Source organism: Somniosus microcephalus, unplaced genomic scaffold, assembly GCF_052327205.1.
Source record: "Somniosus microcephalus isolate GS21.2 unplaced genomic scaffold, FLI_Smic_1.0 unresolved_chr1, whole genome shotgun sequence".
Taxonomy (NCBI): Eukaryota; Metazoa; Chordata; class Chondrichthyes; order Squaliformes; family Somniosidae; genus Somniosus; species Somniosus microcephalus.
In genome coordinates, this window is record NW_028225179.1 from 97,840,990 (window position 1) to 97,867,779 (window position 26,790).

General features: G+C 47.1%; 1 protein-coding gene and 1 pseudogene across 2 annotated transcripts in view; both read left to right on the forward strand.

Moving 5' to 3' along the window:
• LOC147095639 (zinc-binding protein A33-like) overlaps positions 1-26,790 on the forward strand; it is a 359,972-nt pseudogene that overhangs the window by 107,412 nt on the left and 225,770 nt on the right.
• Positions 1-26,790, forward strand: part of LOC147095640 (class I histocompatibility antigen, F10 alpha chain-like) — a 74,804-nt gene that overhangs the window by 44,288 nt on the left and 3,726 nt on the right. For both annotated transcript variants that reach the window (XM_085974714.1, XM_085974715.1), the window contains exons 2-4: positions 13,050-13,310; positions 20,128-20,403; positions 20,631-20,897. In XM_085974714.1, the coding sequence (XP_085830840.1) occupies positions 13,050-13,310; positions 20,128-20,403; positions 20,631-20,897 (804 nt within the window). The remainder of the gene's footprint in view (positions 1-13,049; positions 13,311-20,127; positions 20,404-20,630; positions 20,898-26,790) is intronic.

Below are 26,790 nucleotides of genomic sequence, written 5' to 3' on the forward strand. Positions count from 1 at the left end.
TCGCTCTCTCTCTCCCCCCCAGTCGCTCTCTCTCCCCCCCAGTCGCTCTCTCTCCCCCCCCAGTCGCTCTCTCTCCCCCCCCGTCGCTCTCTCTCCCCCCCCAGTCGCTCTCTCTCCCCCCCCAGTCGCTCTCTCTCCCCCCCAGTCGCTCTCTCTCCCCCCACAGTCGCTCTCTCTCCCCCCACAGTCGCTCTCTCTCCCCCCACAGTCGCTCTCTCTCCCCCCACAGTCGCTCTCTCTCCCCCACAGTCGCTCTCTCTCCCCCCATAGTCGATCTCTCTCCCCCCCCAGTCGATCTCTCTCCCCCCCCAGTCGATCTCTCTCCCCCCCCAGTCGCTCTCTCTCCCCCCCCCAGTCGCGCTCTCTCCCCCCCCAGTCGCGCTCTCTCCCCCCCAGTCACGCTCTCTCCCCCCCAGTCGCTCTCTCTCCCCCCCAGTCGCTCTCTCTCCCCCCCAGTCGCTCTCTCTCCCCCCCCAGTCGCTCTGTCTCCCCCCCCAGTCGCTCTCTCTCCTCCCCAGTCGCTCTCTCTCCCCCCCAGTCGCTCTCCCTCCCCCCCAGTCGCTCTCTCTCCCCCCCAGTCGCTCTCTCTCCCCCCCAGTCGCTCTCTCTCCCCCCCCAGTCGCTCTCTCTCCCCCCTCAGTCGCTCTCTCTCTCTCTCTCTCCCCATTCTCTCTCTCTCCCCCCAATCTCTCTCTCTCTCTCCCCAATCTCTCTCTCTCTCTCTCACACTCCCAATCTCTCTCTCTCTCACACTCCCAATCTCTCTCTCTCTCACAGTCCCAATCTCTCTCTCTCACACTCCCAATCTCTCTCTCTCTCTCACTCCCAGTCTCTCTCTCTCTCACACTCCCAATCTCTCTCTCTCACACTCCCAATCTCTCTCTCTCTCACACTCCCAATCTCTCTCTCTCACACTCCCAATCTCTCTCTCTCTCACACTCCCAATCTCTCTCTCTCTCACACTCCCAATCTCTCTCTCTCTCACACTCCCAATCTCTCTCTCTCTCACACTCCCAATCTCTCTCTCCCAATCTCTCACTCTCTCACACTCCCAATCTCCTCTCTCTCTCTCTCTCTCACTCCCAGTCTCTCTCTCTCACACTCCCAATCTCTCTCTCTCTTACTCCCAATCTCTCTCTCTCTCACACTCCCAGTCTCTCTCTCTCTCTCTCTCACACTCCCAATCTCTCTCTCTCTCTCACACTCCCAATCTCTCTCTCTCTCTCACACTCCCAATCTCTCTCTCTCACTCCCAATCTCTCTCTCTCACTCCCAATCTCTCTCTCTCACACTCCCAATCTCTCTCTCTCTCTCACACTCCCAATCTCTCTCTCTCTCACTCCCAATCTCTCTCTCTCACTCCCAATCTCTCTCTCTCACTCCCAATCTCTCTCTCTCTCACTCCCAATCTCTCTCTCTCACACTCCCAATCTCTCTCTCTCACACTCCCAATCTCTCTCTCTCACACTCCCAATCTCTCTCTCACACTCCCAATCTCTCTCTCTTTCCTTCCATCTCTCTCTCTCTCTCTCCTTCCCCCTCTCTCTCTCTCTCTCTCCTTCCTTCCCTCTCTCTCTCTCCTTCCCTCTCTCTCAGTCCCTCTCTCTCTCTCTCCTTCCCTCTCTCTCTTCCCCCCAGTTGCTCCCTCTCTCTCTTCCAACAACAACATGCCCTCAAAAAGCCTCGGCACCGCCGGGCTCCCCCAGCTAGTATTATTATAATTGTGATTGTTCTGTTGTTATCTTTCTCCCGAGTTTCTTGCAGTGGTGTCCAGGAGATTAATATTTAATTCCTGGACACTCTGGGATAGTTATGGAAGGATTATAAACCTATGCTCTGCCCGTCCGATAGATAAAGTTGGTGGGGACAGTATAATTTTCGTGATCCGGCTTCATTTACATGAAATGAGTGCCAAGGCCTTTTGATTTAAAGGCAGCCTGCAGTTGCTTAAATAAACGGTGCACTTTTCAAGGGTGGTTAATGGAGAGCCACTTACTGGAGCAGCAGGCTGCATGCCCTAGTCAGCTGTCCTCCGATTCTCTGGGGCAGCGGTGGAAATGCTTATACAGCAAGTTAGCACCAGTATTGAGGACATTGTCTCCTCTAATAGGCAACAATATGCCCGTCAAATTAGGCCTAGAAATTGGGTTGGGGCGCAAAAGTCGCCTGAGCGCAAGATTTAGCGCAGCGATCGGAGTGATACCGATCGCCAGAAATTCAGTTTCAGTGCCGCTCGAGGGACACGGGGCGAGGCTCGAGGCGCTCCGCGTCCCTCTTAGGGCGCCGAAACTGATTATCGCAGCGCAACGTGCTGCAGCGCCACACGCTGCGGCATGGCATGCTGCGGTACTGCAGGCCTTCCTCCCACTGTTAAGGGGGAGGTGCCTGCAACAGCGCCATCCCCGCTTGCGAGTGCCGGCAAATGAGCCTGGCACCGAGGAGAAGTGCCGGGCTCTCGGGAAACAGCCGGCAATACCGCGGTGGGGGGGGGGGGTTAGGAGGCCGGGGACGGAGGTGCTGGCAGGCGGCCACCGAAAAAGCTGCCCCCCTGCACCTCCACCTTAACTTGCGTCGCTGCCGGCAGAGTAAGGCCCCGTGAACCGGGCGTGTGTAGCGAGCGGCGCAACTGCGGCGTTCGCTACCAAATATTGTGAACGGGGCACGAATGGGGCACTGCGCACACCGATGACGTCATCGGTGGCGTGCGCAGCGCAAATGCCTAATGCCACCATTAGCGCCCCTACTGAATATCGCGGGAGACGCAGCCAGTGGCGCTACAGCCACTGACTGCCTCTTTAGGCACTAACAGGTGGCGCTACTCACCCAATTTCTCCCCCATAAAGTCATAGGCCTAGAAATTCAGTTGTTAGCGCCAGCCGCTAGTGCCTTAGGAGGAGGAGAAGTGGGGCGCTAAGCGGCTAGCGCTCGGGTGCGGTGCGATCTGCGCCTCTCGTGAACTTCACTCAAGATTTAGTGGCAGTGCAAAACCGCAGTGCCCGCTCAGCTGCGCGTGCAGATTCTGACGTCATTTCATGGTGCAATGCCCTTGGTGCGCCCCGAACCGGAACTTCAGTGGCGCCGCCCTTCTTTGGTAGAGGGGAACCGTTCCCAGTCGCTGCGGGGCATGGGGGGGCGCTACTTAAAAGGGACTCCTCCTGCATTATAAGTGGCAGCCATTTTGTGCCAATCCTTCTGTGTGAGAGACAGATATTTGGAGAGAGACAAAGGCAGAGTGCTTTCTGCTTTGACTCAGCGCTTGCACAGGCACTTCTGGCTTCAGGCCAGAGCTTTGCACTTGGATTTAACTTTCAGTGCCATAGCCTTGAGCCACCACATATAATGGGGGCTGCAATGGGTGGAAACGTTGGCTTTCTGCATTGCATTCAAAGGGATCAGAGATGCCGCGAGAGAGTGCCAGTCATGGCCAGACTGAGAAGGGCCAACAGGCATCGGCACAGGAGGCCTTACCCACCCAGGGTATACCGCCAGCAGCTCTCATATCTGAACATGTCTGAGGAGCAGTGTGTTCGGAGGCTGTGATTCAGAAGGGAGGTGGTCACTGAGGTCTGCCACCTGCTTTGCAGAGATCTGTAGCCACAGCTGAGGTGCAGGACGTCTCTGTCGGTGGCAGTGAAGGTGACGGTGGCTCTCAACTTCTATGCCACCGGCTCCTTCCAATCCGCTACTAGGGACATTGCCAACATCTCCCAGTTCGCGGTATATTGCTGCATCCGCCAGGTGAACAATGCCCTTTTCAGAAGGAGACATCAGTACATCTCCTTCCCCATGACCCTGGACAAGTAGCAAGAGCGTGCAATGGGATTTGGAAGAATAGCTGGCTTCCCCATGGTCCAGGGCATAGAAATGATGAACCAGCAATGGTCAGGCCTTGCTTCAGGGCTGCAGTGTGCAGGGCATGGCAGCCAAACAAGTCGACCCTCCCCCTTTAAGAGCTGACCGGCACCAGCGTGTCTGCCTTCATTCAGAAACTCGCCGCACCTGCGCTGCGCCCGCCCTCGGTGTTAGCGTCTCGGCTCGCCGGCTTAGCACCTTATGATAGTCGTGCATCACCTGCTTTAGTGCAGCAGCAACCTCTTGGGGTGATGCAACTGAATATCGGTGAAGGTGGCGCTAAGTTGCGCCGGGCACTAAATTTAGCGAACGCCCGTCTGTAGCGCCCCAAACGTGGCTATACTGAATTTCTAGGCCATAGAGTTTTAAGCACAGAAAGAGGCCCTTCGGCCCATTGTGTTCATGCCGGCCATCAAGCACTGTCTATTCTAATCTCACTTTCCAGCACTTGGTCCGTAGCTTTGTATGCTATGGCATTTCAAGTGCTCATCTAAATGCTTCGTGAATGTTGTGAGGGTTCCTGCCTCTACCACCTTTTCAGGCAGTGAGTTCCAGATTCCAACCACCCTCTGGGTGAAAAAGTTTTTCCTCAAATCCCCTCTAAATCTCCTGCCCCTTACCTTGAAACTGTGCCCCCTGGTTATTGACCCCTCTACTAAGGGGAAAAGTTCCTTTCTATCTACCCTCTCTATGCCCCTCATAATTTTGTACACCTCAATCAGGTCCCCCCTTAGCCTTCTCTGCTCTAAGGAGAACAGCCCCAGCCTGTCCAGTCTCTCTTCATAGCTGAAGCGCTCCAGCCCAGATAACATCCTGGTGAATCTCCTTGGCACCCTCTCCAATGCAATCACATCCCTCCTATGGTGTGGCATTCAGAACTGCACACAGTATTCCAGCTGTGGCCTAACTAGCGTTTTGTACAGCTCCATCATACCCTCTCTGCTCTTGCCTTCATTTGCCGAGGCATAGAATATAAGTATCCCATATGTGTTTTTAACCAACTTATCTACCTGTCCTGCTGCCTTCAGGGATCTATGTACCTGCACACCAAGGTCCCTCTGATCCTCTGTCCTTCCTCGGATCTTACCATTCATTGTTTATTTCCTTGCCTTGTTAGTACTCCAAAAATGCATCACCTCACACTTTTCAGGGTTAAACTCCATTTGCCACTGTTCTGCCCATCTAACCAATCTGTCTATATCATCCTGTAGCCTGAGGCTTCCCTCCTCATTATTTACCACTCCACCAATTTTCGTGTCATCTGCGAACTTACTGATCATACCTCCTACATTCATATCTACATAGAAACAGAGAAGATATGAGCAGGAGTAGGCCATTCGGCCCTTTGAGCCTGCTCCGCCATTCAATGAGATCATGGCTGATCTACCAAATTCAGTACCCTGTCCCTGCCTTCTCCCCATATCCCTTGATCCCTTTAGCCTTAAGAAATATATCCAACTCTTTCTTGAATATATTTAATGAACTGGCCTCCACCGCCCTCTGTGGCAGAGAATTCCACAGGTTCACCACTCTCTGGGTGAAGAAATTCCTCCTCATTTCAGTCCTAAATGGCTTATCCCTTATCCTTAGACTATGACCCCTGGTTCTGGACTCCCCGGCCATCAGATACATCCTTCCTGCATCTAGTCTGTCCAGGCCTGACAGAATTGTATAGGTTTCTATGAGATCCCCTCTCAATCTTCTAAACTCCAGTGAGTATAAGCCCAATCGACACAATCTCTCCTCATATGTCATTCCTGCCATCCCAGGTATCAGCCTGGTGAATCTTCGCTGCACTCCTTCCATGGCAAGAACGTCCTTACTCAGGTAAGGCGACCAAAACTGCACACAATACTCAAGGTGTGGTCTTACCAAGGCCCTGTACAACTGTAGCAAGACATCCTTATTCCTGTACTCGAACCTTCTTGCTACGAAGGCCAACATAACATTTGCCTTCTTAACCGCCTGCTGCACCTGCATGCTTACCTTCAGCGACTGGTGCACAAGAACACCCAGGTCTCTTTGCACTTCCCCTTCTCCCAATCTATTGCCATTCAAATAATCTGCCTTCCTGTTTTTGCCACCAAAGTGGATAACCTCACATTTATCCAAATTATAGTGCATTTGCCATGTTTCTGCCCAATCACCCAACCTGTCCAAATCATACTGGAGTTTCACAACATCCTCCTCACAGCTTACCCTCCCACCCAGTTTTGTGTCGTCTGCAAATTTGGAGATATTACATCCAATTCCCTCATCCAGATCATTAATATATATTGTGAACAGCTGGGGTCCTAGGACCGATCCTTGCGGCACCCCACTCGTCACTGCCTGCCACTCGGAAAATGACCCGTTTATTCCAACTCTTTGCTTTCTGTCCGCCAACCAGTTCTCTATCCAAGTCAATACCTAGCCCCCAATCCCATGTGCCTTAATTTTGCACGCTAATCTCTTATGCGGGACCTCATCGAAAGCCTTCTGAAAGTCCAAATACACCACATCCACTGGTTCTCCCTTATCTATTTTACCAGTTACATCCTCAAAAAATTCCAGTAGATTTGTCAAGCATGATTTACCTTTTGTAAATCCATGTTGACTTTGTCCGATCATGTCACTGCTTTCCAAGTGCTCTGCTATTACATCTTTTATAATAGACTCTAGCATTTTCCCCACTACCGATGTCAGGCTTACCGATCTATAATTCCCCGCTTTTTCTCTACCACCTTTTTTGAATAGTGGGGTAACATTAGCTACCCTCCAATCCATGGGTACTGTTCCAGAGTCTATTGAGTTCTGGAAGATGACCAGCAATGCAACTACTATTTCTAGGGCCACTTCCTTAATAACCCTGGGATGTAGATTATCAGGCCCTGGGGATTTATCGGCCTTCAGTCCCATCAATTTTCCTAACGCCATTTCCCTACAAATACTGATTTCTTTCAGTCCCACCCTTTCATCAGACCCTATGTTCCCCGGTATTTCTGGAAGGTTATTTGTGTCCTCCTTTGTGAAGACAGAACCAAAGTATGTATTTAGTTGGTCTGCCATTTCTTTGTTTCCCATTATAATTTCCCCTGATTCTGACTGCAAGGGACCTACGCTTGACTTCACCAATATTTTTCTCTTCACATATCTATAAAAGCTTTTACAATCAGTTTTTATGTTCCCTGCAAGCTTACTCTCATATTCTATTTTCCCTTTCTTAATTAATCCCTTTGTCCTCCTTTGTTGAATCCTAAACTGCTCCCAATCCTCAGGATTATTGCTTTTTCTGGCCAATTTATATGTCCTCTCCTTGGATTTTATGCTATCCCTAATTTCCCTTGTTAGCCACAGTTGAGTCACCTTTTTTGTTTTATTTTTATGCCAAATTGGGATGAACAAATTCTGTAGCTCATCCATTCGGTCTTTGAATGTTTGCCATTGCCTATCCACCGTCAACCCTTTGAGTGCCATTCCCCAATCAATCCTACCCAACTCGCTCCTCAGACCATCGTAGTTTCCTTTATTTAAATTGCGGACCCTAGTCTCTGAGTCAACTATTTCATTCTCCATCTTAATGAAGAATTCGATCATATTATGATCGCTCCGACCCAAGGATCCTCATACAACAAGATTGCTAATTAATCCTTTCTCATTACATAATACCCAGTCTAAGATGTCCCGATCTCTGGTTGGTTCCTCGACATATTGGTCCAGGAAACCATCCCGTAAACACTCCAGGAATTCCTCCTCCACAGTATTGTTACTAATTTAGTTGGCCCAATCTATATGTAGATTAAAGTCACCCATGATGACTGCTGTGCCCTTATTGCATGCTTCTTTAATTTCCCTTTTAATGCCATCCCCAACCTCTGCCTTACTGTTTGGAGGTCTATATATTACTCCCACTAATGTTTTTTCCCCTTAGTATTTCTCAATTCTACCCATACAGATTCCACATTATCAGAGCTAATATCCTTCATTACAATTGTATTAATCCCTTCTTTAACCAGTAATGCTACCCCACCTCCCTTTCCTTTTTGCCTATCTTTCCTGAATATCGAATACCCCTGGATGTTGAGTTCCCAGTCTTCGCCATCCTTGAGCCATGTTTCCGTAATCCCAACCAAATCATATTCGTTGAACTCTATTTGCACAGCCAATTCATCCACCTTATTACAAATGCTCCTCGCATTAAGACACAAAGCCTTCAGGCTTGTTTTTTTAATGCTCTTAGACCTATTAGAATGATTATTTACTGTGGCCACGTTTGATTTAAACTGTTGATTTCTCTGACTGCCACTTTTGTTTTTCTCCTTCCTATCTTTTGCTTTTATCCCTGTTTCCCTTTCCTCTGTCTCCCTGCTCAGGTTCCCAACCCCCTGCCATTTTAGGTTAAACCCCCCCAAACAGTGCTAGCAAACCTCCCCACAAGGATATTTGTCCCGTTCTGGTTCAGCTGCAACCCGTCCGACTTGTACAAGTCCCACCTTCCCCAGAAGCAGGCCCAGTGATCCAGGAAACTAAAGCCCTCCCTCCTGCACCAACTCTTTAGCCACGCATTCATCTGCTCTATCCTCCTATTCCTATACTCACTAGCACGTGGCACCGGGAGTAATCCAGGGATTACAACCTTTGAGTTCCTGCTCTTTAATCTGCTACCTAGCTCCCTAAATTCTTGCTGCAGGACCTCATCCCTCTTCCTACCCATGTCATTGGTCACAATGCGAACCACGACCTCTGACTGTTCACCCTCCCCCTTCAGAATGCCCTGCAGCCGTTCAGTGACATCCTTGACCCTGGCACCAGGGAGGCAACAAACCACCCTGGTGTCAAGTCTACGGCCACAGAAACGCCTACCTGTTCCCCTTATGATAGAATCCCCTACCACTATTGCTCTCCCACTCTTTTTCCTCCCTTCCTGAGCAGCAGAAGCACCCCTGGTGCCAGTAAGTTGGCTGCTGCTGCCTTCCTCTGGTAAGTCATCCCCCTCAACAGTATCCAAATCGGTATACCTGTTTGAGAGGGGGGTGGCCTCAGGGGTCCCCTGCACTACCTGCCTGCCTCTACTGCTCTGCCTGATGGTCACCCATTTCCCTTCTGCCTGTGCAGCCCTTACCTGCGGTGTGACCAACTCACTAAATGTGTTATCCACGACCCTCTCAGCATCGTGAATGCTCCAAAGCCCATCCATCGCAGCTCCAGTGCTGCAATGCGGTCTGCTAGTAGTTGCAGCTGGATGCATTTCTGGTACACATGGTCATCAGGGACACAGGCAGCGTCCCTGAATTCCCACATAGAGCAAGAGGAGCATAACACGGGGCTGTGCTGTCCTGACATGACTTACCCTTTAATTAATTTAAATTAGTTCAATACCACCAATTAAAGATAAAGTCTAAGGCGCTTGTATGGTTTACTAACAGTCCCCGCTGCACCAGAAAGACCTTAGCAACTATAAACCACAGAGTTAAAGTTAAAAAAAAGAGAAATACTCACCAACCAATCGCTTACCTGCTCCCTGGTGACGTCACACTCTTACTACTTTTTACCTCTCTCCCCGCTGCTGAGTTAGTCGGGCCTCGCCTCGCCCCTCCTTTTATACCCGGCCTCGGTGCTCTCCTGGTCCGATCTGGTCAGGCCTCGCCTCGCTCCTCCCTTTATACTCGGCCCCGGTGCTCTCCTGGTCCGATCTGGTCGGGCCTCGCCTCGCTCCTCCTTTTATACTCGGCCCCGGTGCTCTCCTGGTCCGATCTGGTCTGGCCTCGCCTCACTCCTCCATTTATACCCGGCCTCAGTGCTCTCCTGGTCCGATCTGGTCGGGCCTCGCCTCACTCCTCCATTTATACTCGGCCCCGGTGCTCTCCTGGTCCGATCTGGTCGGGCCTCGCCTCACTCCTCCATTTATACCCGGCCTCAGTGCTCTCCTGGTCCGATCTGGTCGGGCCTTTCCTCGCCCCTCCTTTTATACTCGGCCCTGGTGCTCTCCTGGTCCGATCTGGTCGGGCCTTTCCTCGCTCCTCCTTTTATACTCGGCCCCGGTGCTCTCCTGGTCCGATCATTAATGTACACTAGAAACTGCAAAGGACCCAGCACCGATCCCTGCAGTACGCCACTGGACACAGGCGTCCAGTCACAAAAACAACCTTCGACCATCACCCTCTGCCTCCTGCCGCTAAGCCAATTTTGGATCCAATGTGCCAAATTGCCCTGCATCCCATGGGCTCTTATTATCTTAACCAGTCTCCCATGCGGTACTTTGTCAAAAGCCTTACTGAAGTCCATGTAGACTACATCAACTGCACTACCCTCATCCACACACCTAGTCACCTCCTCGAAAAATTCAATCAAATTGGCCAGACATGATCTCCCCCTGACAAAGCCAAGCTGACTATCCTTGATTAATCCTTGACTCTTCAAGTGCAGACTTACTCTGTCCCTCAGAATTTTTTCCAATAATTTCGCTACCACTGATGTTAGGCTCACTGGCCTGTAATTCCCTGGTTTATCCCTACTACCCTTCTTGAATAATGGTACTACGTTAGCTGTTCTCCAGTCCTCTGGCACCTCCCCTGTGGCCAGAGAGGTCCTGAAAATTTGTGTCAGAGCCCCTGCAATCTCCTCCCTTGCCTTACACAGCAGCCTGGGATACATCTCATCAGGGCCTGGGGATTTATCCACTTTTAAGCCCGCTAAAACCGCTAGTACCTCCTCCCTCTCAATACTAATTTGTTCAAGTATATCACAATCCCCCTGACTGATTTCTATACCTACATTGTCCTTCTCCATAGCGAACACAGATGCAAAATATTCATTTAAAACCTCACCTACACCTTCCGGCTCTCCACACAGATTGCCAATTTCATCCCTGATGGGCCCTACTCTTTCCTTGGTTATCCTCTTGCCCACAATATACTTATAAAACACATTGGGATTTTCCTTTATTTTGCCCACCAGTGTTTTTTGATGCCCCCTCTTGGCTCTCGTAATTTCTTTTTTAAGTACCCCCTGCACTTTACATACTCCTCTAGGGCTTCCACTGTTTTTAGTCCTTTGTATCTACCAAAATCCTACCTTTTTTCTGAATCCATTCTTGTATATTCCTTGACATCCAGGGTTCCCTTGGTTTGTTGGTCCCACCCTTGACCTTTATGGCAACATGTTGGTGTTGTATTCTCTATTTCCTTTCTGAAAGACTCCCACTGTTCTGATGTGGATTTTCCTGCAAGTAACTGATCCCAGTCCACTTTGGCCAGATCCTGTCTTCTCATATTAAAATCGGCTTTCCCCCAATTTAGAACCTTTTTTTCCAGTTCATCTTTGTCCTTTCCCATGACTACCTTAAATCTCACCGATTTATGGTCACTGTCACCAAAATCCTCTCCTACTGACACTTCTACCACTTGCCCGGCTACATTCCCTAGAATTAGATCCAGTGCCGCCCCCTGCCGTGTAGGACTTTCTACACGCTGGCTCAAAAAGCTCTCCTGGATGCACTTTAAGAATTCCGCACCCTCTAAGCCTTTCACAATCTGATTATCCCAGATATTATTGGGGAAGTTGAAATCCCCTACTATTATTACCCTATTATTTCTACACTTCTCTGAGATTTGCCTACATATCTGTTCCTCTATCTCCCCCTGACTGTTTGGGGGCCTTTAGTGCACACCCAGCAAAGTGCTTGCCCCCTTTTTGTTTTTAAGCTCTACCCATATGGCCTCATTAGAGGAACCTGCTAAGATATCATCCCTCCTTACAGCAGTAACTGACTCCTTAATTAATATTACTACACCCCCCTCTTTTACACCCCCCTCTGTCTCACCTGAAGATTCTATACCCCATGTCTCTGTGATAGCAACACCTTCAATTCATCTGCCTTACTCGCAAGAATCCTTGCATTATAATAAATGCCATCCAGCCTTGCCATACTCCCTTGTGCCATTACATACTTGCTCTGCCTTCCAGGCTGACTTGTTTTTTCCTCCATATTTGGCTGTGCTTCACCCCTTACTATAGCTCCACTCCGTATCGCATCCCCCTGCCAAGTTAGTTTAGTCAGCTGTAATGGCGAGAGGTGGATGAGCAAGCCAATGGCAGCAATATTGGGTACAAAGTGCATGGTAACCGAAAGCGGCTGAGGGAGAAGGACAGCCTGTTTTGGTCTATCGCCCAATTTTCTTTTCCAATGACTTCAATCGAATAGAAATTCAAACGATGGGCAAAGCTGGCTGCTGATTCGCTATCGCCCATTCCACGCTGCCGCCCAAGACAAATTTACACCCCATTTTCCCTAGAATCTGGCTGCATTGCAGGAAGAAACTTAATGACCTCACCAGGACTGCCAAATTCAGACTCGGCTTCACATCTCTCTTACTGTCTGCACAGCCTCGCACCACCTGAAGTTAGCTGCTGCACTACTAATCCTTTCCTCCCCACTGCCCATGGCTCTCCTCCAATCAAAACAGACTCTTCACCACATTCCTGAGTGCAATTACCAGAAGCAGTTCAAAATATGCAGCAGCCAGTACAAGCATTTTAAATGGATTAAGTCGTGAAATCCCACAACAAAATAGAAGAAAAATGTCTCCCAGATATTGCAGCATTTCATTTGAGACCCACTGAGGATCCCTTTAATATCTGCCTCCCGAGTGGTTCCATTTTGCGGGCAGGATCAGGAACTAGCGGTAACAATGTGGGCAGAGAGGAAAATGTTATTGAGGGCCTTGATAACGTCCTTTAACGCCAATTTGCATATATTCAAGCTGCTTTGTCCCCTCTTTCGCTCAGTAAATCTGAGGCCAATTTTATTGTCACTACAAGCAGCGGGCTGGGAACAGATCACTGCGCGCACACCAGGGATGGATTCTGCATGGCTTACTACCATAATTCTGGGTGCACTTCCTCACTACCTCACCAAAAAATCCCCAGGTCAGACGTGGGACTAAAATCTTAAAGTTACGATTTACAAATGAGATGAGCTGGTGTAATTTATTCGAACCATCACATTTTTCATTTATTTCGAAAATGGGAATATTCTTGTAATGGATAATAGTTAATATTAAGGCTCATTTTGTCTTCTCTGCAATGGTTTAACACGGGAGTGATGGCAAAATATTCAGTGATCTCGCATTTTTCTGAAATTATTTTTTCCCAATTTGTTTAGGAAACTGACATTTCTGATATTTGACATGCCAATGATTTTTTTTATTATGTCCTAGAGCCTCACTCACTGCTATATCACTATACCCTGAACCATGGGGCTGCTCATCTGCCGGAATATAGTTTTATGGGGCTTTTGGATGGCTGTGAGATAGACTATTACGACGAAAATATGAAAATAACTGTTCCAAGACAGCAATGGATGGCGGAAGCATTTGAGAAGAGTTACTGGGACGAATACACAATCACTCAAGCTGGTTTCCACGGGCTCATCAAGGGACAGGTTGATAGATGGTTGCAGCAGAACAACCAAACATCAAGTGAGTGTAATCATTTGAATGAATGCAGCGAACCACAGGGGTCATTTAAGGTTGGGGGATAGTGTAACATGAGTGATATCGGACTGCCTGATATAAATCCGCCTGACTTTCCCTTCCATTGACTTCAATAGAAAGGAACATTAGACGGGGTGTATAATGGGCAACTAATTGGATATCGCCCATTTTACACCATCTCTGGAAGGTAACATTAACCCCAATGAATGATATTGGTCATACAGAGGGTGAAATTCAGTGCTGTTGGGTGTAAAATGGGCAGTAGCAGCGAGGCCGCCCTTTATAAATGCTGCCTGATTTTCCTTTGCATTCACTTCACAGTGAATTGCCACCCGTTCAGCAAACCTGCTGAAGCTGAATTTCACATTCATCGCCAGATAAAACCCGGGCCCCTGTGACTCAGCTGTTGTTTTACACCTCGATCAATAAAGAAAATGAGATGTGGTTTAAAACGGGCGAAATATGGGCGCCTGTGAATCAGCTGCCGTTTTACACCTCGATCGATTTTCTGAAAATCGGACATGGTGTACTCTTTTGGTGCAAACTATAAACAAATAAACTGTAACTAAAAAAAACATTAAAGTAAACCTAACAACTTAAATTAAAATTTGGTTACCAGGGTGAAGATGCACTCCAGTCCTTGCGGTGCCCACCGGTTGTGGCAGGCCTCGAGCGTGCCAGCGGACACCGCATGCTCCATCTCCATAGTCACCCGGGCGCGAACGTGGCCACGGAAGAAAGGCAGGCAGTCGGGCTGAACGACCCCCTCGACCGCCCGCTGTCTAGACCAGTTGATGGCCACTTTGGCCAGGCCCAGGAGCAGTCCGACGAGAAGTCCCCCGACCTGCCCACTCCCCTCCACACCGGGTGACCAAAGATAAGGAGTGTAGGACTGAAGTGCAGCCAAAAATCGAGGAGCAGCCCCTTCAAATAATGGAAGAGGGGCCGCAACCTTTCACATTCGATATATACATGGAACACGGATTCCCCCAGGCTCGGACATGGTGTAAAGTGGGCGGCCGATTCAGTATTGGTCATATTTCACCTGGTGATAACAGTTATAAATCCACCCCTCCCCACCACAAACAGTGTTTATTGAATGATATTTGTATTATTCAATTTAATTAATGACATTTGTAATATATTTATTTAATTACTTTGCTGGTCTTTTACATGTAACAAATCATATTGGCCCGTATTTTCCAATCGCAGGCCTCCCGCATGCGGAGGCCTGCAATCTGGAAAAATCTGCGCCCTTACCTGAGGGCTCCCGGGAAGCACACGCTTCCGCTCCTGGGCCTCTCCAAACTCCAAGTGCACAGGATCCACGTATCCTAGGGGCGCAGGTAGTTCGCAGCGTTCCTGGGATCACGTAGGCCATGGGGAGCCTATCAAAGTAGGGAATCTCCCTTCATACCCTTGACAGGAAGACCTGTCAAATATATTAATGGAATTCACCCCAAAAATATAGTAAAACTTTAAATAACTAAAAAAAAATCACATTTGTAAAATGACTTGAAATTACAATAAATTAAACATTTTAAACAAAAATTTTTTTTTTTTTAAATGTAATTAAAGTTTTTATGGGGCTAAAAATAAACTTAGCTTTTTTAAAGTATTTTTAAATGGTAAATCAGTGAAATTAAAAAAAAATTTTTTTTCAACTCTTGTCTTGGTAAAAGCAGACCCTACGCCTGATTTTGCCAGGCATAAGAATTGTAAGGGTGTTCTGTGGGCGGAGGATCTCCAAAAAGTGGAACTATCTGTCCACAGAGGCCCTTCTCCAGGGCAGGCATGCCTGAAACCGGCATTTCCGGTGTCCCTACGGCTCGGTACACAGTGTGTACCCACACGCAGGGATTGGAATATCTCCGGTGTCCCTACGGGTGGGTACACAGTGCGTACCCACACGCAGGGATTGGAATATCTCCGGTGTCCCTACGGCTCGGTACACAGTGCGTACCCACACGCAGGGATTGGAATATCTCCGGTGTCCCTACGGCTCGGTACACAGTGCGTACCCACACGCAGGGATTGGAATAGCTCCGGTGTCCCTACGGCTCGGTACACAGTGCATACCCACACGCAGGGATTGGAATATCTCCGGTGTCCCTACGGCTCGGTACACAGTGCATACCCACACGCAGGGATTGGAATATCTGGGCCAATATGTTTATTGGGGTAATTTTTAACTCTTCAGCAAAAGAGTAAAATGGCCAATATTGGACCGACCGCCTGTTCTACACCTCGCTTGGATTCCCTTTCAATTGGCCGAGGTTTATAACAGGCCTCTGACCCGATATTGTCCGCTTTACACTATGACCACAATTTAAAATTAACCCCTCCATTTATGGTAATATTACTTTTAATGAATGATATTAGTAATACATTTATTGAATGACATTGGAAATAACACATTTATTGAATCATATTGGCAATATTGTGTTTATTCAATTATATTGTTAATATTAAATTGAATGATTATTATTCATACCATTGCATTTGCTCAGTGATATTGGTGAGCACATATTTGAGATGTAATGTAGATGTGTAAGTTTGAGACTCCAATGCTGTCTTATATCCTGCAGGTGGCTTATCAGACATAATGCACTGCCCGCAGTTTTCTATTCAGTAGGGGTAAATTGTATATTTGGGCAATAGTGTAAAATGAGCGATATCGAACTGACTACCCAATATACACCCTGTCTGATTTCCCCTTTCTTTGACCTCAATGGATATGAAAATCAGGTGGGGTGCAAATTAGGCGGCCGGTCCAATATCACCCATTTTACACTCTCACCCAAAGTCAAAATTGCCTCCATGGAGACAAGTCCATTGCAACAAAGTTGGAGGACAGGGAATGTTAGTCTATGCTGTGCAAACATAATTCAGTCCCCAATTTAAAGTCACACATTCTGGCATGTGTTCTGGCAGCATTGGCTAATATTCTGGCATGGTATTTATAGTTAAGTAACAGCATTGCTAGAAAATTGTGAAGGTGAGAAGTAGAGTTGGTTAATACACGGGAGTTTTCCAGAAGTATAGGCTGAAGAGTTGGGCTGGAGCGATTCAGCTATGAAGAGAGGCTGGACAGGCTGGGGTTGTTTTCCTTGGAGCAGAGAAGGCTGAGGGGGGACCTGATTGAGGTGTACAAAATTATGAGGGGCATAGATAGGGTGGATAGAAAGGAACTTTTCCCCTTAGTAGAGGGGTCAATAACAAGGGGGCATAGATTCAAGGTAAGGGGCAGGAGGTTTAGAGGGGATTGGAGGAAAAACTTTTTCACCCAGAGGGTTGTTGGAATCTGGAACTCACTGCCTGAAAGGGTGGTAGAGGCAGGAACCCTCACAACATTCAAGAAGCATTTGGATGAGCATTTGAAACGCCATAGCATACAAGGCTACGGACCAAATGCTGGAAAATGGGATTAGATTGATAGGGCTGGATGGCCGGCGCGGACACGATGGGCCAAAGGGCCTCTTTCTGTGCTGTATAACTCTATGACTCTATGGCCTAGAAATTCAGTATAGCCACGTTTGGGGCGCTATAGCCGGGCGTTCGCTAAATTTTGCGCCCGGCGCAACTTAGCGCCACCTTCGCCGATATTCAGTTGCATCACCCCAAGAGGTTGCTGCTGCGCTAAAGCAGGCGATGCACGACTATCATTAGGCGCTAAGCCGGCGATCCGGAGCGCTAACACCGAGGACGGGCGCAGCGCAGGTGCGGCGAGTTGCTCAATGAAGGCTGGCGCCGGTCAGCTCTTAAAGGGGAAGGGTCGACTTGTTTGGCTGCCATGCCCTGCACACTGCAGCCCTGAAGCAAGGCCTGACCATTGCTGGTTCCTCAGTTCTACGCCCTCAACCATGGGGAAGCCCGCTATTCTTCCAAATCCCATTGCATGCTCTTGCTGCTTGTCCAGGGTCATGGGGAAGGAGATGTACTGACGTCTCCTTCTGAAAAGGGCATTGTTCACCTGGCGGATGCAGCAATGTACCGCGAACTGAGAGATGTTGGCAATGTCCCCAGTAGCGGATTGGAAGGAGCCAGTGGCATCGAAGTTGAGAGCCACCATCACCTTCACTGCCACTGACAGAGACGTCCTGCTCCTCAGCTGTGGCTGCAGATCTCTGCGAAGCAGGTGGCAGATCTCAGTGACCACCTCCCTTCTGAATCACAGCCTCTGAACACACTGCTCCTCAGACATGTTCAGATATGAGAACTGCTGGCGGTATACCCTGGGTGGGTAAGGCCTCCTGTGCCGACGCCTGTTGGCCAATCTCTGTCTGGCCATGACTGGCACTCTCTCACGGCGTCTCTGATCCCTTTGAATGCAATGCAGAAAGCCAACGTTTCCACCCATTGCAGCCCCCATTATATGTGGCGACTCAAGGCTATGGCACTGAAAGTGAAATCCAAGTGCAAAGCTCTGGCCTGAAGCCACAAGTACCTGTGCAAGCGCTGAGTCAAAGCAGAAAGCTCTCTGCCTTTGTCTCTCTCCAAATATCCGTCTCTCACACAGAAGGATTGGCACAAAATGGCTGCCACTTATATTGCAGGAGGAGTCCCCTTTAACTAGTGCCCCCCCGCGCCCCGCAGCAACTGGGAACCGTTCCCCTCTACCAGTCACTGGGGGCGCCAGGCGCAAAGAAGGGTGGCGCCACTGAATTTCCGGTTCGGGGCGCACAAAGGGCGTTGCAGCATGAAATGACGTCAGGATCTGCGCACACAGCTGAGCGCGCGCAAAGGTTTTGCGCCGCCGCTAAATCTTAACGGAATTTCGCGAGAGGCGGAGATCGCGCCGCGCCCGAGCGCTAGCCGCTTAGCGCCCCACTTCTCCTCCTCCTAAGGCGCTAGCGGCTGGCGCAAACAACTGAATTTCTAGGCCTATGACTCTATGCAACAAAAAACTGAGGCATTACAGCGCCACCACTGGAGTGAGAGTGCAATTACAACATGCTGACTTTACGTCGGCAACTCCCATTTCAAATATTGACATATATAGAATCATAGAATAACACAGCGCAGAAAGAGGCCATTCGGCCCATCGTGCCTGTGTCGGGTCTGTGAAAGCTATCCAATTAGACCCACTCCCCTGCCATTTCCCCATAGCCCTACAACGTTTCCCCTTCAAGTATTTATCCAATTCCCTTTTGAAAGTCACTATTAAATCTGCTTCCAGCACCTTCTCACGTAATGCATTCCAGATCACAACAACCCACCGCATAAAAAAATCCTCCTATCACCACTGGTACTTTTTCCAATTACCTTAAATCTGTGTCATCTGGTTACCGACCTCTCCTTATTCACTCTATCCAAGTCCTTCATGATTTTGAACATGAATTCAGAGGAATTGATAATGGGAAAAAGTTGATAAAAATGTGACAACACGAAGTAAGAACATAAGAAATAGAAGCAGGAGCAGGCCATGTGGCCTCACGAGCCTGCTCCGCCATTTAATGAGATCATGGCCGATCCGATTTTGGCCTCAACTCAACTCCACTTTCCTGCACACTCCCCATAACCCTAAAAAATCTGCCTATCTCAGCCTTGAATATATTCAATGACTCAACTTCCACAGCTCTCTGGGGTAAAGAATTCCAAAGATTCACGACCTCTGAGAGAAGAAATTCCTCCTCATCTCCGTCTTAAATGGGCGACCCGTTATTCTGAGACTGTGCCCCCTCCATCTAGATTCCCCCATGAGGGGAAACACCCAATCAGCATCAACCCTTTCCAACCCCCTCAGAATCTTATATGTTTCAATAAGATTCCCTCTCATTCTTCTAAACTCCAATGAGTAGAGGCCCAAACTGCTCAACCTTTCCACATAAGAGAACACTTCCATCCCAGGAATCAACCTAGTGAACCTTCTCTGAACTGCCTTCCTTAAATAAGGGAACCAAAACGGTACGCAGTATTTTGTGCAGACAGGTAGTACATAACATTTCTAATATAATATAGCTAGATTTATAGTTAAATACCAACATTTATTCAATTTGGGAAGCAGAGAATTAGAATTGCTTGGAGGGCAGCAGTTTCTCTGGGAAATGCAAAGCTAAGTCCGACAGTGCCAACACTGGTGGGAGGGTGTAATTACAGCATGACCAGCTTACGGTGGCAGCTTCCTTATAAAGGTGGACATAGGGATTTATAAAGGGAATTGTTAACACAAATGTAATAGAAATATGACAACAGGAAGTATGCTTTTGTGGACAGGAATTGCAGAAAGATGTAAGATTTTTAAATTTTCTGCTCAATTTCCTGTGGTGTTACATATGTGAGGGGTAATTTTAACTTTTGGTGACAGTGTAAAATGAGCGATATTGGCTCGGTCATGATGAATTGACAGCCCAGTTTACATCTTTGAAGTTAATAGAAGAACAATGGTTGGAGTGTAAAACGGGCTGCTGATTCGCTATCAGTCCATTTCGCACTGCTGGCAAAGACCAATTTCATCTCGTCTGTATTTTGTTCAATGGGCCATTCAGTAGACCATCAGGGACTTGATGTTGACTTACAGAAGACATTGGTTAAGACACTGTTGGGGTTTTTCATGCAGTTCTGAGCACCTAATATAGCAAGAATATTACAGCAGAGAGCTGCCGTTTAACTTTGGTGCAAATTGTTCTCTTTCTGTGCTGTGAATTCTATGTCCCTGTGTGATGAATCTTGTTTTAGACACTGAACGCCATTTCTACCCTTAGTAATGGAAAGAGTGATTAGAAAATAACTGAAATTCTCAGATTGGTGTGAATAGATGCGATAATTATGTAGCTATTGATCGATTCAATTACTGTTCTAGGTACTCACTACTTTCAAGGACTGTTTGGTTGTGAGCTGAATGATGCCAATCCGAGTGTAGGGATTTTGAAGTTCGCTTTTGATGGAAGATACGCATTCAGTTTTGATAAAGACAAATTGGTTTGGACTGTACATGATCCAATAGCTCAGTCCTTCAAAGTGAAATGGGATAAGGAAACAAAGATGAACCTTTATTTCAAGAGCTTGTTAGAGAAGGACTGTGTGGATTTATGGAGGACATACTATTCACTTGGAAACGCATCACTAAACAGACAAGGTAAGTTCAGAACAACCTGGGGGTAATTTTAAAGTGTGGCGATAGCGTAGAGCTGGCAACATTGGATCAGCTTCCGTTATACACTCTGCCCATTCACCTTTAACAGGCAGCTGATCTGACATCACCTGTTTTACACTAGCGGCAAAAGTTAAAATGATTTCATTCATTCTATTGTGAAATGTGCGCCTTTTATTGAAGTTGAAAATAACTGTCGTTCTATCATGTAGTTTCCCCTGAGGTCTCAGTTATTGCCAGGGCTGCTGATCGTTGGTTTCTCCACTGCATTGTGACTGGATTTTACCCGCAGTCCATCAGCGTGACCTGGTTGAAGAATGGAGAACATGCGCCTGAGACCAAATCTACTGGGTTATTACCCAATGAAGATGGGACGTATCAACTGACGACAACCCTTGAATTTGATCCATATGATGGGAAACAATACTCCTGTCATATTGAGCACAGCAGCTTGCCGGGTGGGAAGACAGTTTCCTGGGGTAAGGACATGAGCAGCAATACTGAACAATCAATCAATAATTGCAACACTCACCCATACAGAGATAGAGAGCAGAAAGAGATCAATGAAATGAATGACTGAACCAAATTGCACATTACCACCCTGCTTTTCTATTCTATTCCTCTATAACTGAACCGGATATTCTGTCTCCCAGTGATGTTTATTTGTTACTATTGGGCCTTCTGTGCTGCTGCTGATGGACAAGAACAGGAACATTGCAATCTTCCACTCCCAGTAACTGTCTTTTATTCTCCGTCACTTTTCTCTGTCTTGCTCTTTCTCTCTCTTTCTTTATACATCAGACAACACTTTTGTTCTCTCTATACTTCAGGCTGTCTGTGACTGTTCCTCATTCTTTCTCTCTATTTAGTCCATTCCTGTTATCTTCTGACTCTTCCATAATCTGCACCCACCCTTCCTTGTGTGCTTCTCACACACTCGCTTTCTCTGTATACCTTTCCCATTGCTTCTTGCTGTCTATCTCCACTCTATACCCACACCCCACACACACCGCACAGTCTCAGAGTTAGATAACAAATCAATCGCTGTTCAGAGTGTATCTGGGTTAGAGAATGGATTAATACATTCACCACCCACTCTCAGACATCAGACTATTTATCGCCTGACTTGCTGTTGCTTCACTGTTTGTTTCTGATTTCTCATTGTTGTTCCCTTTCACTGTGGTGATGGAGCTGCTCGATTTCTGAGCTTGAACCTTTGCTCTGTGCTGAGCTATTTCCCTCTTAGCTTCAGTGTGTTTTTGCTTCTCTTGTCCCTTTGCTCTGGTGGGGAATGAGGGGACGGGTCACTTTGGGATAATAGAGGAGGAGGGGGGAAGTGTTGTGAAGAAAGTTCATTAAAATGTAGTGCAGTGGGGGGAGGGGGGATAAAATAATGCGGCCTGGCGGCAAGGGTGAGTCTGAGGCTGGGCTCCTGAGGCGGGGATGGGCCGAAGTGCACTGGGAGCTGCAGGCAGGGAAGGTGGGGGCGGTGGGCTTTGCCCAGAAAGCTAGAATCTGCAGCATGAATGGAGGTTGGGACAGCTGGATGGGAACCCCAGGAAATCAGCCTAGAAATTGCTGTTGGTAATTAACAGGTTCACCAAATGTCTCCAGGGGAACCTCCTGCTATTGGTTTAGACACAGCGGGGTAGATTTACAACCTGCCGCACGGGTGTAAAACTGGAGTTGCCTCCAATGGGAATGAAAAGCGGGCAGTTTCTGTCACAGGCGGCTGATCGACAGCGGCAGGTTCACACCAGAGCAGCACGGTGAAAATCTACCACAAATTGTTTAATAGATAACGGTGCTGGCCATTCGGGTCTCTCCCTGGAAAGGTGCCTCCCTCAGGGGAACAGGTTGCATGATCCTTATGATCTGGAAATGTATTTCTGGTCAGTTACTGCGCTGATCCTCTGCTGAGGGCAATTTCCAGATGTTGTGGCCCAATCTGTGCAGGTCCCAGTTGTTTAATACAAACCCTTCAATTAGACAATCGGTTCATTAAATTTTGTTTTATAAGCTGCATATACACAGCTTCATATAATCATGTCTCTCTGTCTGTCTCTCTGTCTGTCTCTCTGTCTGTCTCTCTGTCTGTCTCTCTGTCTGCCTCTTTGTCTGTCTCTCTGTCCCTCTGCCTGTCTGCCTCTGTCTGTCTCTCTCTCTGTCTGTCTCTGTCTCTGTCTGTCTCTATCTCTGTCTCTCTGTCTGACTGTCTCTCTCTATCTCTCTGTCTCTCTCTCCATCTGTCTCTCTGCCTCTCTGTCTCTGTCTCTCTCTCTGTCTCTCTCTGTCTCTGTCTCTGTCTCTCTCTCTGGCTGTCTCTATACCTGGATTTCTATCTCTCTATCTATCTCGCGATTTCGATCTGAATATTTTGAAAATGGTGAGTGTGGTCAAGATTCCAAAGCTGCTGACCCAATCTAACAACATTAGGTGACAATGATAGGGTGCCGCCTATTGTTGAAAGATACCACAAAGCTGCCCTTGCAGTATATTGAGAGTTCGCATTAATGAAGCGGAGTCTATGTGCAGTTACATACTCTGACCACTGAGTGTCACTGTGGAGCAGTCTGGGTTTTGGAGACAGCAGCCAAGTTGCTATCGATAAGTAAAAGAAGGTAAACATTTAACTATCTGAATTAAATTTAAACTTTTATGTAGATAAGTTGCTTATTTACAATTCTCATAAGCGGCAGCCTCGCACCTCCAGGCCGCTCCCATCACACGGAGCTCTGGCGACGGTCAGAAGCTCGATCCCCAGCCCTGGGAGCTGGCATAGCGACATCATCTATTAAACTGCCATTACTTACCCCTCATATTGCTCCTTTCTCCAGGCCCGCAGACACAGGCCTCTGCCACTTTCCTACCTGGCTCCCCTCACCCAGCGATCCATGGGGGGCTGTGGGGGAGGGGACAGCTAGCTTTCCCCCTGCCTCACCACGACCACAACCCTTTCCATTGGCCTCCCAGCAGTACATTAATATCGCTGGCCCAGCCCCGATCAGTCTAGAAACCATGCTTCACTCTTCACAGCCATTGCTTCTTCCACCAACATCACCCAGTCACCTTTACAGCCTGAGCACCTCTCGTTGACCAGAACCTGTGTTTATTCACAAAAAGTGAACTTTGTGGTTTTAAAGAAACCTGGCTGCACCTTAGTGAAATAATATTGTGCATTATATAATCCATTATATAACCCAATATAATCCATTAAGAGACAATAAGCAGATGTGCAGCAGCATCTACTTCCGCCTTATGGATCAAGGACTAATTAATAGAAAGAACTGTAACCAAATTGTATTAACTTTTGTAGACAACTGGGGTGATCTTTTTTTTCCCCACACTTAGACACGACAAACACGTACCACTCTTTAACCTATCATAGAAAAAGATAAAACTTAACATGAAATCCTTATATATTTCGACCTGGAATATCCAAGGTCTACGCTCTTCACTGCGAGAAGTGAAGAGTAGGACCCCAGAGTTCATAGAGGAAACTAAAGATCTAGATATTATCATTTTACAGGAAACTTGGTATAAAGGAAAAGGACACACCGGCTGTCCCCAAGGGTACACTGAGCTAGTGGTCCCCTCCAATAAATTACCAAGTGTAACCCAAGGCAGAGACTCCGGAGGCATACTGATCTGGTTTAAAACAGAACTTAAGAATTACATCAAATTTATAAAAAAGGGCGAAAACCATATGTGGCTCAAACTTGAGAGGGAGATTATCTCAAACACCCAAGATGTTTACATTTGCGCACTTTATATCCCTCCAATCGATTCCCCGTACTACAAAGAGGACACCTTCTCCAACATGGAGGGGGAAATTATCCAATACCAGGCCCAGGGGAACGTGTTGATCTGTGGGGACCTCAATTCAAGAACGGGCGAAGAACCAGACTTCACCAATAATCAGGGAAACAATTACGTATTCGGGAATAACCACTTTGACATCCCTTCCCTTCCATACAGGCATAACTGCGACAAGCAGTCAAATACCAACGGTAAACAGCTACTACAGCTCTGTCGAAACCTGGGTCTGTACATTGTCAATGGTAGGTTCATAGGAGACCTCCTAGGAAGATCGATCTACTGCTCACCTCTTGGCTGCAGCACAGTAGACTATATGATTACAGACTTGGACCCATCCTCTTTCAGAGCATTCACAGTCAAACCACAAACAACACTGTCAGATCACAGTCAAATTACTATGTTTCTCAAAAAGACAGAAACAAACAACATAGAAACACAACCCAGTAAACTGTACAACACCAAAAAATCGTACAGATGGGCCAAAAACGACACGGAAAAATACCAGAAAACAATTAGCAATGCATCAACTCAAGCTCTCTTAGACACCTTTCTGGATAACATATACACTCACAATAAAGAAGGCGTAAACCGGGCAGTTAGTAAACTAAACAATATTTTTGATAATTTGGCAACAAATGCAAACTTGAAAGCTCGCAAGAACAAACCCAAAACAAAAAACTATGAAAAATGGTTTGACCATGATTGCCATAACATGAGGAAAAAACTTAGAAAACTATCAAACCAAAAACACAGACATCCAGAAAACGAGGAATTACGCCTTACTTATTGTCAGACGCTAACACAATACAGAAACACACTCAGGACCAAAAAAGAGCAATTTATTAAGAATACACTCAGCTCCATGGAGGAATCCATTGAGTCGAATTGTTTCTGGGACAACTTGAAAACACTACACAAAAAACAACACGACGATTTGTCCATTCAAAATGGGGACACATGGGTAAACCACTTTGAAAAATTATACCAGAAAAACACACTAGGACCAGAGCAACACCAAATACGCAAAAAACTTGAAAAGCTTGAAATGGCCATAAAAGATAACCAAAACCCGCTAGACGCCATAATAACAGAAAAAGAACTTCTTGAAAAACTCAAGGACCTGCGACCAGGAAAAGCTTGCGGGACAGACGGCATACTAAACGAGATGATTAAACACGCAGACGACAAACTGAAACTGGCTATCCTAAAACTCTTCAACTTGGTTCTGAGTGTCGGTTATTTCCCTGACATCTGGAACAAAGGACTCATAACACCCATATACAAAAGTGGGGACAAAATCGACCCAAACAACTATCGAGGCATCTGTGTAAACAGTAACCTGGGGAAGGTATTCTGTAGCACCATAAACAAAAGACTTATAAACTTCCTTGAAGAGCACAATGTCTTGAGTAAAAGCCAAATTGGATTCCTGCCAAACTATAGAACATCCGATCATATCTTCACCCTACAGACCCTAATTGACAAACACGTTCACCATAACAAAAGCAAAATCTACGCATGCTTTGTAGATTTCCAGAAGGCTTTCGACTCCATCTGGCATGACGGTTTATTCCTGAAACTTATCAAAAGCGGGGTAGGAGGTAAAACATATGATGTAATTAAATCAATGTATACAAACAATAAATGTGCAGTTAAAATTGGAGACAAACAAACAAAATACTTCCCACAGGGCCGGGGGGTGACGCAGGGCTCGCCAATCTCACCGACACTCTTTAATATTTACATTAATGGATTGGCAAAACTACTTGAACAATCTACAGCACCCGGCCTCACCCTATATGAATCCAAGGTTAAATTCCTCCTCTATGCCGACGACCTGGTTCTGCTGTCACCAACTAAGGAGGGTCTACAGCAGAACCTGGACCTGCTGGAGTCGTACTGCCAGACTTGGGCCCTGACAATAAATCCCCAAAAAACCAAAGTCCTTGTGTTCCAGCAAAGATCCAAACAACATGGACCCACAATAAATTTCACAGTAGGAACAACCAAAATTGAACAAACCACTCACTACACATACTTGGGCTTAAAAATCAGTTCTACGGGAAACTTCAAACTGGCTGTGAATGAACTGAAAGAGAAAGCAAGAAGGGCTTTCTATGCCATCAAAAAATCAATCCAAATAGAAATCCCAATTAGCATTTGGCTCAAAATTTTCAAATCAGTAATTGAACCAATTGCACTCTATGGCAGTGAGGTCTGGGGACCACTAACACAACAAGATTTTGCAAAATGGGACAAACACCCAATTGAGATCCTACATGCGGAATTCTGTAAAAGTATCCTCCGGACTCAAAGGAAAACAGTAAACAACGCATGCAGGGCGGAACTAGGCCAATACCCATTAATAATCACTATCCAAAAAAGAGCCACCAAATTTTGGAATCACCTACAAATGAGCAACCCCCAATGCTATCACTACGACGCCCTGAAATGCCAAGAGCTGACCATAAAGAAGAATACCCTCAGTCAACTAGTCCTGGGACTCAATAAAGTAACTAATAACAATACTAACAATAACCAGCCCCAGGACAG